Source organism: Microtus oregoni, unplaced genomic scaffold (genome assembly GCF_018167655.1).
Source record: "Microtus oregoni isolate MIOR12 unplaced genomic scaffold, Mior012 000019F_ref0000042, whole genome shotgun sequence".
Taxonomy (NCBI): Eukaryota; Metazoa; Chordata; class Mammalia; order Rodentia; family Cricetidae; genus Microtus; species Microtus oregoni.
This window is the reverse complement of record NW_024543078.1, coordinates 16,463,105-16,479,628: the sequence shown is the minus strand read 5'-3', so window position 1 is coordinate 16,479,628 and position 16,524 is coordinate 16,463,105. Positions and strand designations below refer to the sequence as shown.

General features: G+C 41.1%; 1 protein-coding gene across 1 annotated transcript in view; it reads right to left on the bottom strand.

Annotated features, from left to right (window-relative positions):
* The window catches only part of Vrk2 (VRK serine/threonine kinase 2), a 104,542-nt gene that overhangs the window by 17,270 nt on the left and 70,748 nt on the right, over positions 1–16,524 (bottom strand). Inside the window, exons 8-10 of the mRNA XM_041669651.1 lie at positions 14,703–14,835; positions 4,415–4,535; positions 1,426–1,484 (exon numbers count right to left, since the gene is read on the bottom strand). Coding sequence (XP_041525585.1) covers positions 1,426–1,484; positions 4,415–4,535; positions 14,703–14,835 — 313 coding nt within the window. The remainder of the gene's footprint in view (positions 1–1,425; positions 1,485–4,414; positions 4,536–14,702; positions 14,836–16,524) is intronic.

Below are 16,524 nucleotides of genomic sequence, written 5' to 3'. Positions count from 1 at the left end.
AAACAATGAATCAGGTGTGGCCCATCACTAGACTGTTCATGTGACTAAAATTCTAGCACATACCTAAAGACTGACGTATCATGGGACATAGACTAGCTCACAAGCATCTACCTTGGACAATCGGGGGCATCCAGGCCTTCCTTTTCAGACCTGAGCTGAAAGGACAGGAAGTTAAGGCAGGTGTATAATCTAAAAGGAAATGGCATCTCTGCCCCATCTTGTTTTCTGTCTCACTGAGAAAATATACCAACTGTCATGGTCAGAATAATGGCACTTTTATCAAGTTCTCTAATGTGGTTACAGACTAAAACAAACAACAACAAAATTTATCTCCCTTCTTTTTCCTTTCCGTTAGAAGAAAAGTATCACAGAAAGGGGACGATGGGAGCCTGGCACCACGATATACAACAAGACATAGGAAATGGAGGTGGGAACAGGCCTGGGTTGCTCTTCTTTGATTTCCTTTGTAAATGACAACTTTGGTTCATAGTGAAGATGAGCTGAGGTTATAGGCTAAGACGACACCTCGACTCGCGACTCACACATATGCGATCTGAATTTAGTAGAAGGCCAGTGGACATGTGTGTTTCTAGAAGTCAGCTAAACGCTGACCTTGAGATGGTCCAGTAAATAAAGACTAAGATCCACTCTGCTGCCAAGTAATCCCGTCATTGGGAGGCAGAGGCAGTTTGATCTTTGTGAGTTTGGGACAGCCAGGGCTACACAGAGAAACCCTGTGCTAAAAAAATAATAAAGACTCACTCTGCTAACCCGGCACTGGTGAAGAAAAGTCTGACGTTCTGGTTCGCTGGCTCTTCTCTACATGTCAAACCAGCTTCAAGCTGAAGTCACCACTGGATGACTCACATATGCTGAAACAAGTGGCAGAAATGGGAACTGGAGGCTGATTTACCATTCATACAATATGAATGTCAAAGAACCTGAAGACATCCTCTATAAACTTCAAGGAGGAAACTGATTTTAAAATGCACCTCTACATCCCCACATCAGGTGACTTTCTAATCTAAAATCGTGTGCTGACTGATCAATAGTGTGACCCAGGTATAAAGAGCAATTAGGCATGCAATGGGTAAGTTTTTAAAATACACTGACTCAAAATAGTCTTTTTATAAGTTGATTTTACCTCCATTCAATAGTGCTTTAATTCCAAAAATACCAGTTGCTATTGACAAACCTGGGAATGATTCTGAAAATAAAACCTTCAACTTTAGATAAGCCCAGAAAGACGGAAAGCTAGGGCTCCACTGTTTGGCACTAATGTCAGAGCTGACTTAAACATCTTCTCTAGCAAACTATCTGTGGCCCAGAAGCTTTCCCCCTGTGGGAAGGGGAGTGGATAAGGCTAAGTGGCAACTGTGATGACCTGTGGAGAGAGAGACACAGTGGGTTTGTCTTCCAACTTACGGCAACTGGTTCCAGGAGGAGCCCACGTAAGCACGGACTCCGGGAGTTCATCCAGCAGACTAAACAAAACAGGGAAAGCACATGGTAAGTGTCTTCAGGCCAGGCTCACTGTTTCAGTCAGAGCACAAAACTATGGTCCTGCGTTGACAGGACCCACAACTGTGCCCCTTTTTATCCAGCTGTAATGGATAGGGGGGATTAGCAAAGGGTGGGGGTGCTTAGTTCTAACTGGTCAGTTTCACAGTTGCAACCACCTAGCGGTCAAGCAACGAGAAACAAGGATGATTTATCTCAGGTTGTATATTACTGACGACTGCAGAGGTAGGAATGCTTGCCTTAAAAACAGCAAAAAACAAATACATATAAAATTGTTTGTGGATGATGAAGTCATTTTGTCCTCATAGATTTGTCACTGGAGAGGTGTGTGGGTCTCTGCAGATGGCACAGTGCAGCGAAACTATCAAGAAGAGGTGAGAATCAAAACTCAGCTCAAACTGACTTCGTCAACACGGATCAAAACTATCAAGAAGAGGTGAGGGTCAAAACTCAGCTCAAACTGACTTCGTCAACACGGATCAAAACTATCAAGAAGAGGTGAGAGTCAAAACTCAGCTCAAACTGACTTCGTCAACATGGATCAAAACGTCTGGGAGTCTGATGCCACAAGGTTTATTGTCAGCACATTTAAACACAATAGAGTATGGGGGAAAGGTTTCCAGGCAACAATCGTTTCAATTCCGGGTACACAATAAAGCTTAGTTGGCTACATAGAATTTGTGACCATGAAGGTGGATTCTATAGCTAAGAGGCCTAGAATCTAGCATAGAGGCCATAAACTACATAAACCCCTAAGGATGGGTTCTATTAACTGGGAGCTAAAGATAAAGGTTTAGGGAGGGAGAGTCTGGGATAGACATTCTGGGGGATTTGGGTGAGGTCTGTCTCCACTGATAGCAAAGGTCACCAGGTTGTTAACAATATCCACTCCTAGATTTCAGGATGGGAAAACAGGCATTTTATCTCCTCCATTGAAGAGAGGCCCTGGTATGTTCAACTTCCCTGGTTTCACTGGTGATCTTTGGGCAAAACACTTTTTTGGTCCTTTCCCCCTCCTGAAAACAAAATCACATTTTCCTCATGCATTTACCACTGCAGAGAAAGAGTTTTTGGTTATCTGTGTGCAATGGTTCTCCCCTGGGAAGAGTTCATACTAACCAATGATTGAATGAGTTAACAAAAAGTATTAATACAACACACCAAATCAAAACAATAAATAACTGGTAATGCTTTCCAGGATTTTTGACAAAATAAATATGACTCTTTTAAGTTGATGTAGCAAAAATATATAAAGTCTCAACTAAAATTATAGATATGAGTGAACGGTTCACAAAGAAACTCAAGGGAAAAAGTGTGGTATGTGCCGTGATCTCAAGCGACCCATGACAGCAAAAACGAAGGAACATTGTACTGTGGCCAAATTTACCATCCTACCTCATGTTACACCTTCACAGGCAAATAAAGGACTGTTTATTATGTAAGAAATCTGAGAACTTTTAAATTTTGACACATAATATATTAGCTCTACTAATGTTTGGATTTATATTGTTAATCAAATAAAAATGAAGATAATATTATGTAAAGTAAAGGCAATGTTTAACTTATTAAAACTATATTTACACAGTATCCTTTTATTATACATGAGTACATATGTAGACATTCTCACTAGTTATTAAGACAGAGGCATTTATGTATACATGTTGATACAAGACTAAAACAAGCTATTCACAAGTCTTATTAAAACAAAGCCTGCAATCAATGATCATTAGAATTAAAATGCTGGCCTTGAACTGAAACACACTACTTAAGTTAGATAAACTGAGCTACCACACTGTATACGAGAACTGCTGACGAGTGTCGATGTCTGTGAGGTAACCCGGCCAGAAGTGTTAGTTACTAAGACTGAAATGGACAAACTCATTCAGGACGCCCAGCTGTGACTTGCACAACTGTGTCAGGGACTAGGGTGGTCAAGATTACAGGTGCAACTATTGCACATGTCAGTTTGCAAACATCTGTCATTTCCAACCTGTAGTCTAAACTTTATATCTTGAGTACTGATCCCACAGTCAGGCGAACTGTGGTGGGCCACACCGCAATCCCAGCACTTGGGTGGCTGAGGCAATAAGATCATGAGGTTGAGACCATTTGGTCTACAGAGTGAGACACAGTCTAAACAATTTTTGAATTTGAAGATTGATTTATACGGCTGAGCTACATCTCTCTGTCCATTTTCATTGCTTGTTTTCCTAAAACTCTACTCCTTTGGTACAACAGCAGCCTTTCCATGGATAACGATCTCAGCCTATCTTTGTGTGTGAGGGAAAGTTCAGTGCCTGGGACCTAGCTGCCCAGCGAGAGAATTGTGAAACACACTGTTTTGAAACGGACCTCTTTATGCTAACAGAGTCGAGGTAAAAACTTTGAAGGTAGAATTGTTAGAATGGTTTATGAGGGCTACAAGAGTATTTCACATAAATGGCTCATGTAAATGTTTTCTTTCTTTCTACCTTCTGGGGAAGGAACATGAGGTATGCTGTCCTCACCTCAGGACTGCAAGCCCTGCTCTCCTGCCTCACCCTGTTGTTCTGTACAGCTGATCTCAACCACACCACGAAGAGCCCCCTTCCAGACTCAGGTACCACATTGATTTGAAAAAAGTCCGTTTTAGAAACACCAAAACCTAGGATCTAAATGCTGGAAAACAGCAAGTCCAGAAAGAGATATTTTAGCTCATATTGGCACTGTAAAATTATCTCTATTTTATAATAGTGTGGCCTTAATAGATTCTCTTCTGTCTGTTCCTGGTTTTGTTTTTTAAACATTAGTTTTCAAACTAATGATATTTGTGTTGTCATGGTGGCCGAGGGATAATTTTGTCTGGCATGTCCACTCCCCTCCATGAAGAGATCGCATATTTGAGAACCCCTACTTGGTTTTTGCAGTCTGGACTGCCACAGGGTCATCCAGTATTTTGTCCCAAGGCAGCTTCCCACATAGCCAGTGCAGCATACAGTAACCGAGGATCTCAACGTCGCTTCTTCTGGAAGGGGCTGCAGAAAGGGGAGGATAAGAAAGCTCGTGAGAAATAGAGAAATCTTTGAGCTCCCATTGACGAAATATGAAAAAGCCAAATGGCGAAGTGTCGTGTTTACTCAGCTGGAGTGAAGTTAACCGTCTGGGCCTTTGGCCTCAGTCCACAGACAGGCAGGACTTGCTGCTGAAGTCAGGGTCAGTTTCCTCACCTCCTCCAACTTCATCTTTCCTTAGTCTAGTCTGTCACATGAACTTGATCCCTTGGCCTCTGACATGATCCAGACAACCCATAACCCAGCACTAACACTTTCTCAAAGAGCCCAACAGTAAAACAAAGAAATAAATGTCTGCAGCTAAATTGCTAACACATGTTCCAGGAAGTCCATGGGGTCTGCCTCGGTCATGCAGAGACCCTGGGAGAGTAGACTAAACACTGAAGGCCTTTCCTATTCTGTCACACTAGTGGTCGCACTTGAAGTCAGAAGAATATGACAAAACTGCCATCTAGTGTGCAGTCTTTAAAACCAGGCTCAGGAAGACCTTCAGTTACTTGGAAGCACAGCAACTGTGGGCACACAGCTCCACAGTGCCACCCACACCATCTCCGGAGAGAAGGGACTCCCTCGAAAAGACAGACTTGGGTCTGAAGAGAAAAGCCAAAGGTGAGGCAAGCGTGGAGGGGATGTGCTGTAGAGGCTACGGTGGGGAAGGAAGCTCTGAAGCCAAATAGAGATAAACTCTCAGTGCCGTGGACTAATTTCATCTCATTTTGACATACTTTCCTCAACTACCTTATATCAAAAGACAACGAGACCTCAGAACTGTGAAATATAACTGACACTTGCTAATAAGTCACTGAACTAATGACTGCACAGTCAGAGAATACCCGTAAAATAAAGTCATTTTATAAGCATTCCAAATTATAAAAACAATAGGCTGGTATTTATATTTATTCCACTACTTGAATGTTCATCTGTGCAGGGATATATAATATCCTGAGCAATCTGTGGCTGTTAAAGTTGTTCTAAACAGGTATCCTATTTCATTGCCCTTCACTAAATAAATTCTGAAAAGTCACTGAGTGAATGAACTAGGTCTTTAATTTATGCCTCCATCCACTGAGAAGAATGGTGCTACCTCACTCACTGCGGTTACTCTGGGTCACCATACGTAAATTATAATGCTGCCAGCACATTGTAGCTACTCTGGGTCACCATATATAAGTTCCTAGGAAAGCAGAGTGCACAATTACTCCTACACTAGTCCATCTCAACTGCTACTTTAGTACTGGGTTATTACAGTCCCTTGAATCCAGTACAAGGCCAGGCCCATGGGTGCTGTTTATTTTCTGCACAGGCTTCAACAGTGGTCGAATGCAGGACTTGGCTCTAGTATTGAAATAAAAACACAGTCTCTATCATGCTGCTCTGCAGTTATTTCCTTGGTGATAAATCTCCCATTAGTAATAGAATAGCTCCATGTGTACAGACGTGTACACGAGTCTCTTCCGTTACAAAAATTCCCAATTACCATCAGTTAGAAAATTCACATTTTTTAATATTAAAAATTATTCTGACACTTGTTTGGGGATACTGGATATACACAAAAGGAGAGGGAAAAACTAATATGAATTAATGTGGAATGAACCTTCCCAGTGACTCCAACCACCCTCCAGCTGCAAATACTGGCAAGCCGTTTAGATTTCTGAAACCAATATTTCATAAACTGGTCTTTATGTAAAATAGTCCTTTGAGAGTTGAGTTCACTATTATCTAATTAAACATCAAATTTTCAATCTTTCCCTATATGCACTATGTTAGTAGGTGTGGATAAGAAACATATTGTGCTCTTCTTGCTAAATCCTAAAGAAATACTTGTAATGTTAAAAAGAACAACTATGTTTTCCTAGCCTAAGAAGTATGACAAAAGTATAAAAAATGTTTCTGAGTTTGTATCGCTTACTGAAAATTGACCTCGGAGAGACGAAACACTTGACTTGTTTTAGAAAAATTAAACTCTTCCAACCTACAACAAGTATCATGTCCTACCATACAGAGAGAATAATTATAATAATTGTTAATTCAAAAACAATAGTTGAGAAGATACGACCACTTGCTACTGTGGCAGAGGACTCATCCTTGGTTCCCAGTATCTCTTTGGATGCTCACAAACATCTGTAACTCCAGTTCCAGATGGTCTAATGCCACCTTCTGGCAGCCACAGGTATCAGGCATGCTCATGGTGCACATACATGCCTGCCAACAACACACTTATTCACAGAAAAGAAGATGTCTGAAAATATTTTTAACCTTGAAGCTGACTGTTCCAAATTCATTAGAAAATGCTAACTGAACCAAGAAATGAAAAGAGAGCCAGGATAGGAATTTGTACAGCAGGAGTGAGTCCCAGTCCCAACTCTCCCACGCTGACCTCTGCACTTCAATGCACAGTCTTCAATACACTGGATTCATTTGGAAAGACAAAAGACTGTGGATTGTTCTCTCTTGAAAACATGTTTGCATAACTGACCGTACTGCATAAGGTTCTCACTTGCATTTCATAGCCAATAAATCATTATTTAATAGTCTTCATACAAATACACAGCAATTCAGACTTTTACTTTCTGTTGGAATTTTTGTTACCAGGAGATTTCCTCTAAACTTTCTTAAATTAGTTTCCAAATACTATTTAGCATCTAATTTTATTGTGCTTACTAGTACGGAGCAAGACAAATCTTTCTTTTCACTGAGTGTGTATTGTTCACAATTGCTCAACATTTCAAAATGATAAAGTGTTGCCAGTATAACAATAATAAAAGAAATAGGCCCAGGTAAGGACTCAGCCTCTATTTCAGAAAACAAACAGATTCCAGAAAGAGCTAACACTAGAATTGAAAATTAAAATAAAAGAATTTACATGATTAATAGAGAGCATCTACAGTACCACACGGTGTAGTACTCTATTATTACTTTTTAATCATTCCAACAGCATCATTGTTACTAATCATATTGGCACATAAGAAAACAAAGGCTTAAGATGTTAAATAACCTGCTTCATGTTGGAGCAATCCTGAAGCTACACTGTTCAGAACGAGGGAAGCACATGCGCGGGGGCTAATGTCCACCTCCAGCGCCAGCTGAGTCACCCAGTCGGCATTCTCTCACTGCCCTTAGTTACTGAAGGAGCCAAACACACAGACGTTTTGAACACAATACAAAAAGGCACAGCAAAAAGTTATTTGAACAAATAAATAAGTAGCAGATTGCGATCTTTCCCGAATCACTGGCAAAACTGTCCTTGCGACCATCCTTCCCAGAAAGCTCCCTCCACTTCATCCCGTTATGATAGAAGGGCCTTTGTTGATAATATTTATTTATGAAAAGACCCCACCTTAGCTGCTGTAATGCCATTTTGCAAGGCTTTAAAACAAACAAGTAAAGTTCAGGGTAAGGTCAGTACTCCTAGGCTGCCAAACAGGATATCTGCGGTCAGATATCTGGCCTAGGAGGGGAATGAAGAGTATATGCCCTAGATAGAGCCTAGTCAGCTGTTATCAGACATTTGTGTCCCCAGCCAAGACCCAGGGGGTTTGTCCTCAAGTAAATCCCTTGCCGCATTTGAAAGGACCAATGGGATCCCTGTAACCATGAATCTGCTTCTGTGTGGCTGCTTCTGCCATCCGTTTCCATATAAAAGACCCCCTGCCTAGCCTGAGGGCACACAAATCTTCAGATACCTGTGTACTCTCAATAAAGAAATCACTTGCTGTTTGCAGCCAGTGGTCTCAGACTGTTCTTTGGGTCTAAGGGTCTCCTCCTGAGGGAAGGTCCTCCCCGAGGGTCTTTCATTTATAAAGTAGCAATGTCCATCTAAACTGGTGTAACATCAACAGATAGGTCACACTAGAGGTCTAGTCTGCACTCTAAAGACAAACCAGGGTAATTAACTGGGCCGACTTACAAAGGTAAAGAAAGAAGAATAGTTAAATTGACTCCATACGCATCTGGCAGTCTGGTATGCTTTCCACTAAGTTTCATTTCTTCTGCATTATGGAGGGTGAAAAAGACACAGGGTTTGGTAGGAAACAAAGCAAACATGAATACACTTGTTTCCAGTAGGGAAGATGGAAATGCCTAACATGTTGCTATATGTGGTGGAAAATTATGAAAAAGTAAAAACGTTTGAACAAGAGGCTCACTGCAAAAGGGGGCAGTGACTAACGGCAGGAAAATGTGTATTTTATTCTTAGGTTTCCAACTGGTGACTGTGTTCTTGAATATTTTGTCAACTCAGATGTACAGAGAGCAAGGCAATATTACGGTGGCTCTTGTTATGGTTGGAGTATGGCAAATCTGCCACAGAATTGTGGCGTGAGGCTTAGCGGCGGACTGGGGGATTTTCTGGGATGCACAGGAGGGGTGGATCTGAGAGTTTGACTCCTTTGATGAATTAATCATACATGGCAATACTGGAAGTGGGTAAGGAGTGAGGAGTTGGGATACTGAAGGAAATAGTCCCTGGGGGCTCGGTCCTGGGGACTGTGCTGTTTGCTCATCCTTTCTCAACTCCCCCGTTTCTGCTCACTGTTTGTCATGCTGAAGTGTTTCACACTTCACATGATCCCACTGTCTGCATCATGTGAACACACTACCTCCACCACCCCACTGCCATGATATGTGGCATCATATGCATCCAGCATGGAAGAAGGCGAAGACCACAGAGTGGAATGTTTAGGTCTGTGAATACAACTCTGTCGTCTACAGAATTATTTCAAGCATCTGCCACAAAGCAAAGTCTGACTAACACACTATGACTTGTTACAATCTCAGAGGGAGGGGTAGCAGGAGTGGAAGGCAAAGTAGCATGTTTCAAATAAACAAGAAACCTAGGCATCTGGGTTTTGCTTTTCCTCTTTTTAATACCATTTACAGACTAATCCCTGATGTAGTATGTGTGTGTGCGTGTGACAGCTATTAGGAAAAGTTAGACAACTGAACAAATAGACTTTACATTTAGGTCCTTGTCAAACAGTTCAATTTAAAAGCCAAGAAATATGACTTATGTATAAATGTAAAGGGATATATGAATGAGATGGCTCAGTGAATAAAGGTGCTTGCCACTAAGTCTAAGGACTGGAGTTTGACCCCTGGCATCCACATGGTAGTGGGAAGAATGAAATGATTTTTACATGTGTGCCACAGTATCCCACCCACCCAAAATAAATGTAACAAAGAATCAAAATATGAAACCAAAGAGCATATGTCACATAGCCACAATGCCTTCCCTGTCTTTACATGTTAGCCAAAGGCTATATATAGCATCCATTTTTACCTAAAAAGAAGAGATTAACAGTATAGTTCTCTTACTCCTTGGGAAACAATGGTATTTAATTCAGTATTTAATAGTATTGCTCCATACCCTGTAATAGAAAAAGGTGTTTGTTCTTTTGACTTTGTTGTAGAATATTAAGTTGTGTCACCCACGCCCTCTCTCCAGTTTAGCAGCATGAAAACTCACTCTCACTTTCATTCCCTTATATTTTCTTTTTTTATTTTTTTTTATTTTTTAAATTTATTTATTTATTAAGGATTTCTGCCTCGTCCCCACAACCGCTTCCCATTTCCCTCCCCCGATCAAGTCCCCCCCCCCTCATCTGCTCGAAGAGCAATCAGGGTTCCCTGACCTGTGGGAAGCCCAAGGACTGCCCACCTCTATCGAGGTCTCGTAAGGTGAGCATTCAAGCTGCCTAGGCTCCCACAAAGCCAGTACGTGCAGTAGGATCAAAAACCCACTGCAATTGTTCTTGAATTCTCAGTATTCCTCATTGTCCGCTATGTTCAGCTAGTCCGGATTTATCCCATGCTTTTTCAGACCTAGGCCAGCTGGCCTTGGTGAGATCCCTATAGAACATCCCCATTGTCTTAGTGTGTGGGTGCACCCCTCGTGGTCCTGAGTTCCTTGCTCGTGCTCCGTCTCCTTCTGCTCCTGATTTGGACCTTGAGATTTCTGTCCGGTGCTCCCGTGTGGGTCTCTGTCTCTGTCTCCTTGTGCAACCACTCTGGAAAGCAGTGTTTCGGTTTCTCAGGAAATTCGGGATCAACCTACCCCTGGATCCAGCAATACCACTCTTGGGAATATACCCAAGAGAGGCCCTATCATACAACAAAAGTATATGCTCAACTATGTTCATGGCAGCATTGTTTGTAATAGCCAGAACCTGGAAACAACCTAGATGCCCTTCAACGGAAGAATGGATGAAGAAAGTATGGAATATATACATATTAGAGTATTACTCAGCAGTAAAAAACAAGGACTTCTTGAATTTTGCATACAAATGGATGGAAATAGAAAACACTATCCTGAGTGAGGTAAGCCAGACCCAAAAAGAGGAACATGGGATGTACTCACTCATATTTGGTTTCTAGCCATAAATAAAGGACATTGAGCCTATAATTCATGTTCCTAGAGAAGCTAAATAAGGTGAATCCAAAGACAAACACATAGGCATCCTCAGGAATATTAACCTTCATCAGGCGATGAAAGGAGACAGAGACAGAGTCCCTTATATTTTCTAAGTTGGAGTCCTGAAGTGAAATGAAACCATGGAAGAAGCAGCCTAAGATTTAAACTCTATGTGCTGTAGCACATGGCAAAAAAAAAAAATTAAGTATGCAATATATTTTTTCTTTGACACTGGATATATTACATAAGCAAATAGACATTTAAAATGTAAAATGCAATTTAGATGTTATACTGTATGGCATCAGTGATGTCAGATTAGAACAGGTATTATATACCCAGTGCCCAGGTCTGCAGTGTGTAAGAAAGCTCTATCTGTTCAATGCAGTCTGTCTCTAGAGAAATTAGGTATTGACTGCATGCCTCAGTGAGCAGAAAAATCTACAAAAATCCATATTACTCATTGATCCAAATATTGCTTCTTAACATTACTAAGAATGCAACAAATTTTAAAACAGTGTATTTGACACACATATAATTCTCTTTAATTATCTTGCAACAAGAACAAAGTATGTCAGTGCTCGTACATGCTAGTTTTATGGAGGAAAAATTAATAATGAAGAACTACGCCTTACACTCTTATGCTATTTTACCCTGATGGAGCAAGTCAGTGCTGAGAGTTCCCTACAGTTACAGAGTCCTGAGTTTGGAAGAACAACTGCTGGGTGTAGAAGTCATGCCCTTCTGCACCACTCCCAGGAATCTCCATCTTCCCGTCAATCCTTTTGTCCTTCCATCTCATCTCAGTATGCCCCTCTGCACAGCTTTTGGTTTAGTGAGCTATATAGTAGAAAAACTGTTCTTTTCCTCCCTTTCACCTACTCCCTGTAGCTGCCTATGAATTAGAAAACATGGAGGTAGGAGGACTAAATGGTACCTAGACAAGTGCCTATAAAACATAGCTGTGTTCTCAGGGTCTAGTCAAGGACTAGGAGAATCTCAAGGTCAGCAGGCAGCCCACTGGGGCAAACCCTCTCCTGACTATGCAGAGGCACAGCTGCCGTGCAGGAACCTCTTTGACATGCACAGGATCTGTTTCACAGGGACAGCTCTTCTTGATTCTTGCTGTTTTCTTTTGCATTCTTTTCTCCCCTGGACTGGAATAGGAAAAGATAGCTGATACTATGCTAATAGATAACATACAGATATCTAAGTATCTGATTTTCTCCATTTACATATAGAATTTGAGCCCTTTATTCTGGTTTCTAAATATGGTTAAATGAGTAGTTCATTTTTAACAAAATTCTGAGCTGAAAAGCTTTATTTTGCAAAATTCAGTCGAAAATGTTAGGAACAAACACTGTTCAAACACAGAATATCCAATCTTCCTTTTTTTATCATGGAACAAATACATATGTCTTTGGTAAATATATGTATATATGTACACATGCATAGGTAGGTATATGTGGGCAAACATACATGTATTAATATAGATGATAATATGCACAATGCATGAAAGGAATCCACTATTTTATAGAAAAGCTGGTCGATTTGTGATTAAATGAACACTCAAGCACAAGACCACAAGACTTCCCTGCAAATCTCAAAATCGTTTCCCTGGCTCTTTCCTGAACATTCTTTCAGATGTAGCCCCATGCCTATGATCACGCTCAGTCCAGTCTTCTACCCGAGACCCAGGTGGAGAAATCTACCCAGAGTCTCAATCAGCACATACTATAATTGGGAGGAAGAAGTTGAAGTTGAGTACTGAATAGAAATTGGATTAAATATTTCATGAAGACAAAACACAACAAACACTATGCAGAATTAACTAAAGAAGACTTGCCCAGATACTGTGTCTGACAATTACGCTTTAATCCTTCTACAGTTAAACAGTGCCTTCGAGGGACTCAGCATTACAACATTAATAACAGTGCTTAAGAATATGGGTGGGGCGTAACCAGGTCAGGAGTTCTTTTGTGTCTCTGAAAACTCTGTTCTCTTATCACAGGTAAGTCTGGCAAACGTTCCTCGGCTCACTGAAAATGACAAAATTTAAAATGAGAATGCACCACTATCCGGGCTGGAGAGATGACTTAATGGGTAAGAGCACTTGCTGTTCTTGCAGAGGACACAGATTCAGGTCCTAGCACCCACACGTGGTTCACAGCTGTGGAGACCTCCATTTCCAGGGAATCCAATGCCCTTTCTGACCTTTTGGCATGCATCTGGTACACATAGACACACGCAGGCCAAATACTCATATACATAAAATAAATCTAAATAAATAGTTTTAAGAAGCACCACTGTCAATCAGCATGTTGTTTTCCTATTTCCTAATTTAATCAAAGTCATGTCACATTTTACATTAAAGGGTTAACAACATCAAAAACATAAGTGATGAAAAATTCCACAACACTAACCATTATTTTTCTAAGAAAACCAGACTTGACAAAGACATATTCTGATTTCTTTCCCTCCACTCCAGAGTAGAAAAACTGGTTTTCACTTCATAAACTGTTCCCTGGCAGTTTTCCTAGGAAGAAGGTGGTATACCATCAACACATTGGCTCCACCTTCTTGACGGCCTTCCTTAAAAGACTATGGGTTTTAATTGCTCTGGAAAATGATCAACACCCTCTGCATTACATGGCCAATGGTCCTTTTAATAGAAAAGGCAATAATATACAGTCGTGTGCACCAAGTAAAACTCGTTAGAAAGTATTAGTTTAGGCTAACAGTCCGAAGGCCGCTATGAGCACAAAAGTCGAGCTGACCCTCAGTGAGGCTGCATCTTTCACGGCTGTTTAAAATTATGTTTGCTTTACCATGTCTGAAAACACTTTTATAAACAAAGTTTGCAAAGAATATAATTTTGAAAGCCAAAGTTTTTTAATAATCGCCATTTTTTTCACTAGCATAACATTAGAATTGACTTTTTGTCTTGCTGACAGAGCAACTAAGAAAGTACAGTTGCACTGAGCATATTGATTGTGAGCAAAGCAGCCATCAGTGGGACTCGGCACCATATATTTTCAATATTGACCTCCTACTTCCTTTTCCATGGCTTTCTGGGCCGGCTATTGGATTTGGACTGCAGAGTAATAAACAGCTAAGGTTTAATTAATGGTAAATGAATACAAGACATAGGTTATGACTTTAACTAATTAGGGAATTGTTGAATTAAGTCTGCCTTAGAATGCAAGGCAGTACAATCAATATCCAATAAAAGGGCTATGTATGTAATTTACCTGCAAATGTGTTTCCAATACCATCAAAGTGAGTTTAAATAAGTAAGATCTATGAAAGGCGACTGGGAGAGATTTCCCAAGTTAACACTTTGGGGGTTCAGAGGATGCTGCTGCTGTGGAGAGATGCCTTTAAGGCTCCGAGAAGGACACAACGCTAACAGGACAGCACGTGACTGCCACTGATCCTGATGCCCCCACAGCACCGTCCAGCAGCCTCACACACAGACCTGTGACTTCTCAGCCTAATGACTGGCAGGCTTTCCTCCCTTCTGGAGAGCCACAGTCTACTCAAGTGGTTTCTGGTTTCTGTCAGATATTCACTAAGATAACAGGAATTCACTACTTTGCACAGAAATCTCGCCAGTGTGCTCATCCTTCATCCTGACCATGCAGCGGTCACCTCACGTAGCTTCAGCACTCTTGACCCAGTCATCCTTCTGAGATAACAGCATGAACTAGAAAAGAACGACCTACCTACTCCTCTGTGAGCATCCAAACTTGTGAACTCTATTGTTCCGTTGTGGCCCTTCCTGGGATTTTCTTGGTACTGTTTGTGGTTCCCATTGGGACAGTATCTGTAGGACAGTCCATAATCTGCAAGATAAACCTGGAAGAGAAGAGACAGAGAGGCCAGTGAGTAATGCTTTGTCCTCTAAATACATGACTTTCACAATTAAGTCTTAAGAAACTGGTAAGTTGCAAGCCAGTGAGATGGTTCAGTGGGTAAAGGCACTTGCCTCCAAGTCTAAATACCTGAGTTCAGTATCTGGGACTCACAGGGTGGAAGGACAGAACTAAGTCCTCTGACCTCCTGACCTCCATACATGCACTGTGTGCGTGTGCACACACACAAACCACAAAATAATAAATAAATTGCAAGTTTTAAAAAGAAACTTGAAACTAAAGAGAAATGTCAGACTTCAGATCAATGTTTCACTAAACCAAATGGTGGGAAAAAAATGTTCTAGGAACCAGGACACTCAAGTTCCTAACTTAAGCCATGCTTCATCATAGGCGCAGACATTTTTTCATCTGTTGTCACATAGGTTACTAATCTCTGCCTTTTAAGGAACCCTCTTCTGAAACCTTAACTGTCTTGAGTACAGAAGGCAGAGCAGAAGAAAGCCATGTTCTTAAAGTATGAACACGGTAAGTCTCTACTGGCAGGGCAATTTAGCAAGGATACCTAATGTTGAATTCACCCATGTTTATTTTCCATATACTCTTATACCCCAGTACAAAATGGGTGTAGGGGAGAAGGCATACCACTGCTTTAACATGACATAAAGGACAATCAGAACAGTTACTTGCTTCAATACTTGAGACAGCAAGCCATTATTTCCTGAGTAAAGTATTTGATGTTCCAGGCAGGAATATGAAGTGAACACACTCTAGACTAAGTATCCTGTAGGCAGTCACTGCCTATTTTAAAAGAAGGAACAGAGGAGTATGCTTGAATTCTCTGGGTGAAGTGGATCCACCTCTATGGGCCATCTTAACGTCCACAATAAGTTACCCCACCCTAGGCCAGGACCGCTCGTTTTGTAGCCACACCTGTTGCCAATGAAAGAACAAAAACAAGCTCAAACTCTCTGACCTTCAGACAAGGAGGTACAGGCTCGCCTCTGTGAGTGTCCCAACAATCTGAAACACGTGTTTCCGAGTCTTTTTCTCTCTCTCCCACAGCTAAGTAATCGATCTCTAGTAGGTGGGCACTTCCGATCAGGTGAGCAATCAGTTCTTGCCTTCATTAGGTCTCATGCACTCTTGCCTTTGTTTCTTTCAAGAACTGAATATACTTCACTTGAAAAGTAGATTTTCCCAAAAGATGCAGCCCTCATAATCCGGAAAACAACTTTATTTTAATACACTGGAGAAATTTGCTGTTTTTAGAAAACTATCAAGAAGCTTTTCATATACAGCATTAGCTCAACAAGTAAGATCTAATTATTTTTTTTTAATTTTATTGAATTTTATTGAGCTCTACATTTTTCTCTGCTCCCTTCCCTGCCTCTCCCCTCCCCTTCAACTCTCTCCCAAGGTCCCCATGCTCCCAATTTACTCAGGAGATCTTGTCTTTTTCTACTTTCCATGTAGATTAGAAGATCTAATTCTTTTAGGAGTGAACCCCATGCACTATGCCATGCTCAGTCACTGGCCCAAGATAGCAAGAAGTCCTATAGGTAGGTCAAGATGCCCATTTTATTTATATGGACATTGAAGCCCTCCCAAGTCATAGAAAGAGGGCCAGGACCCTAGAGCAGCTCTTGGCACACATTGGCACTTTCACAGTCAT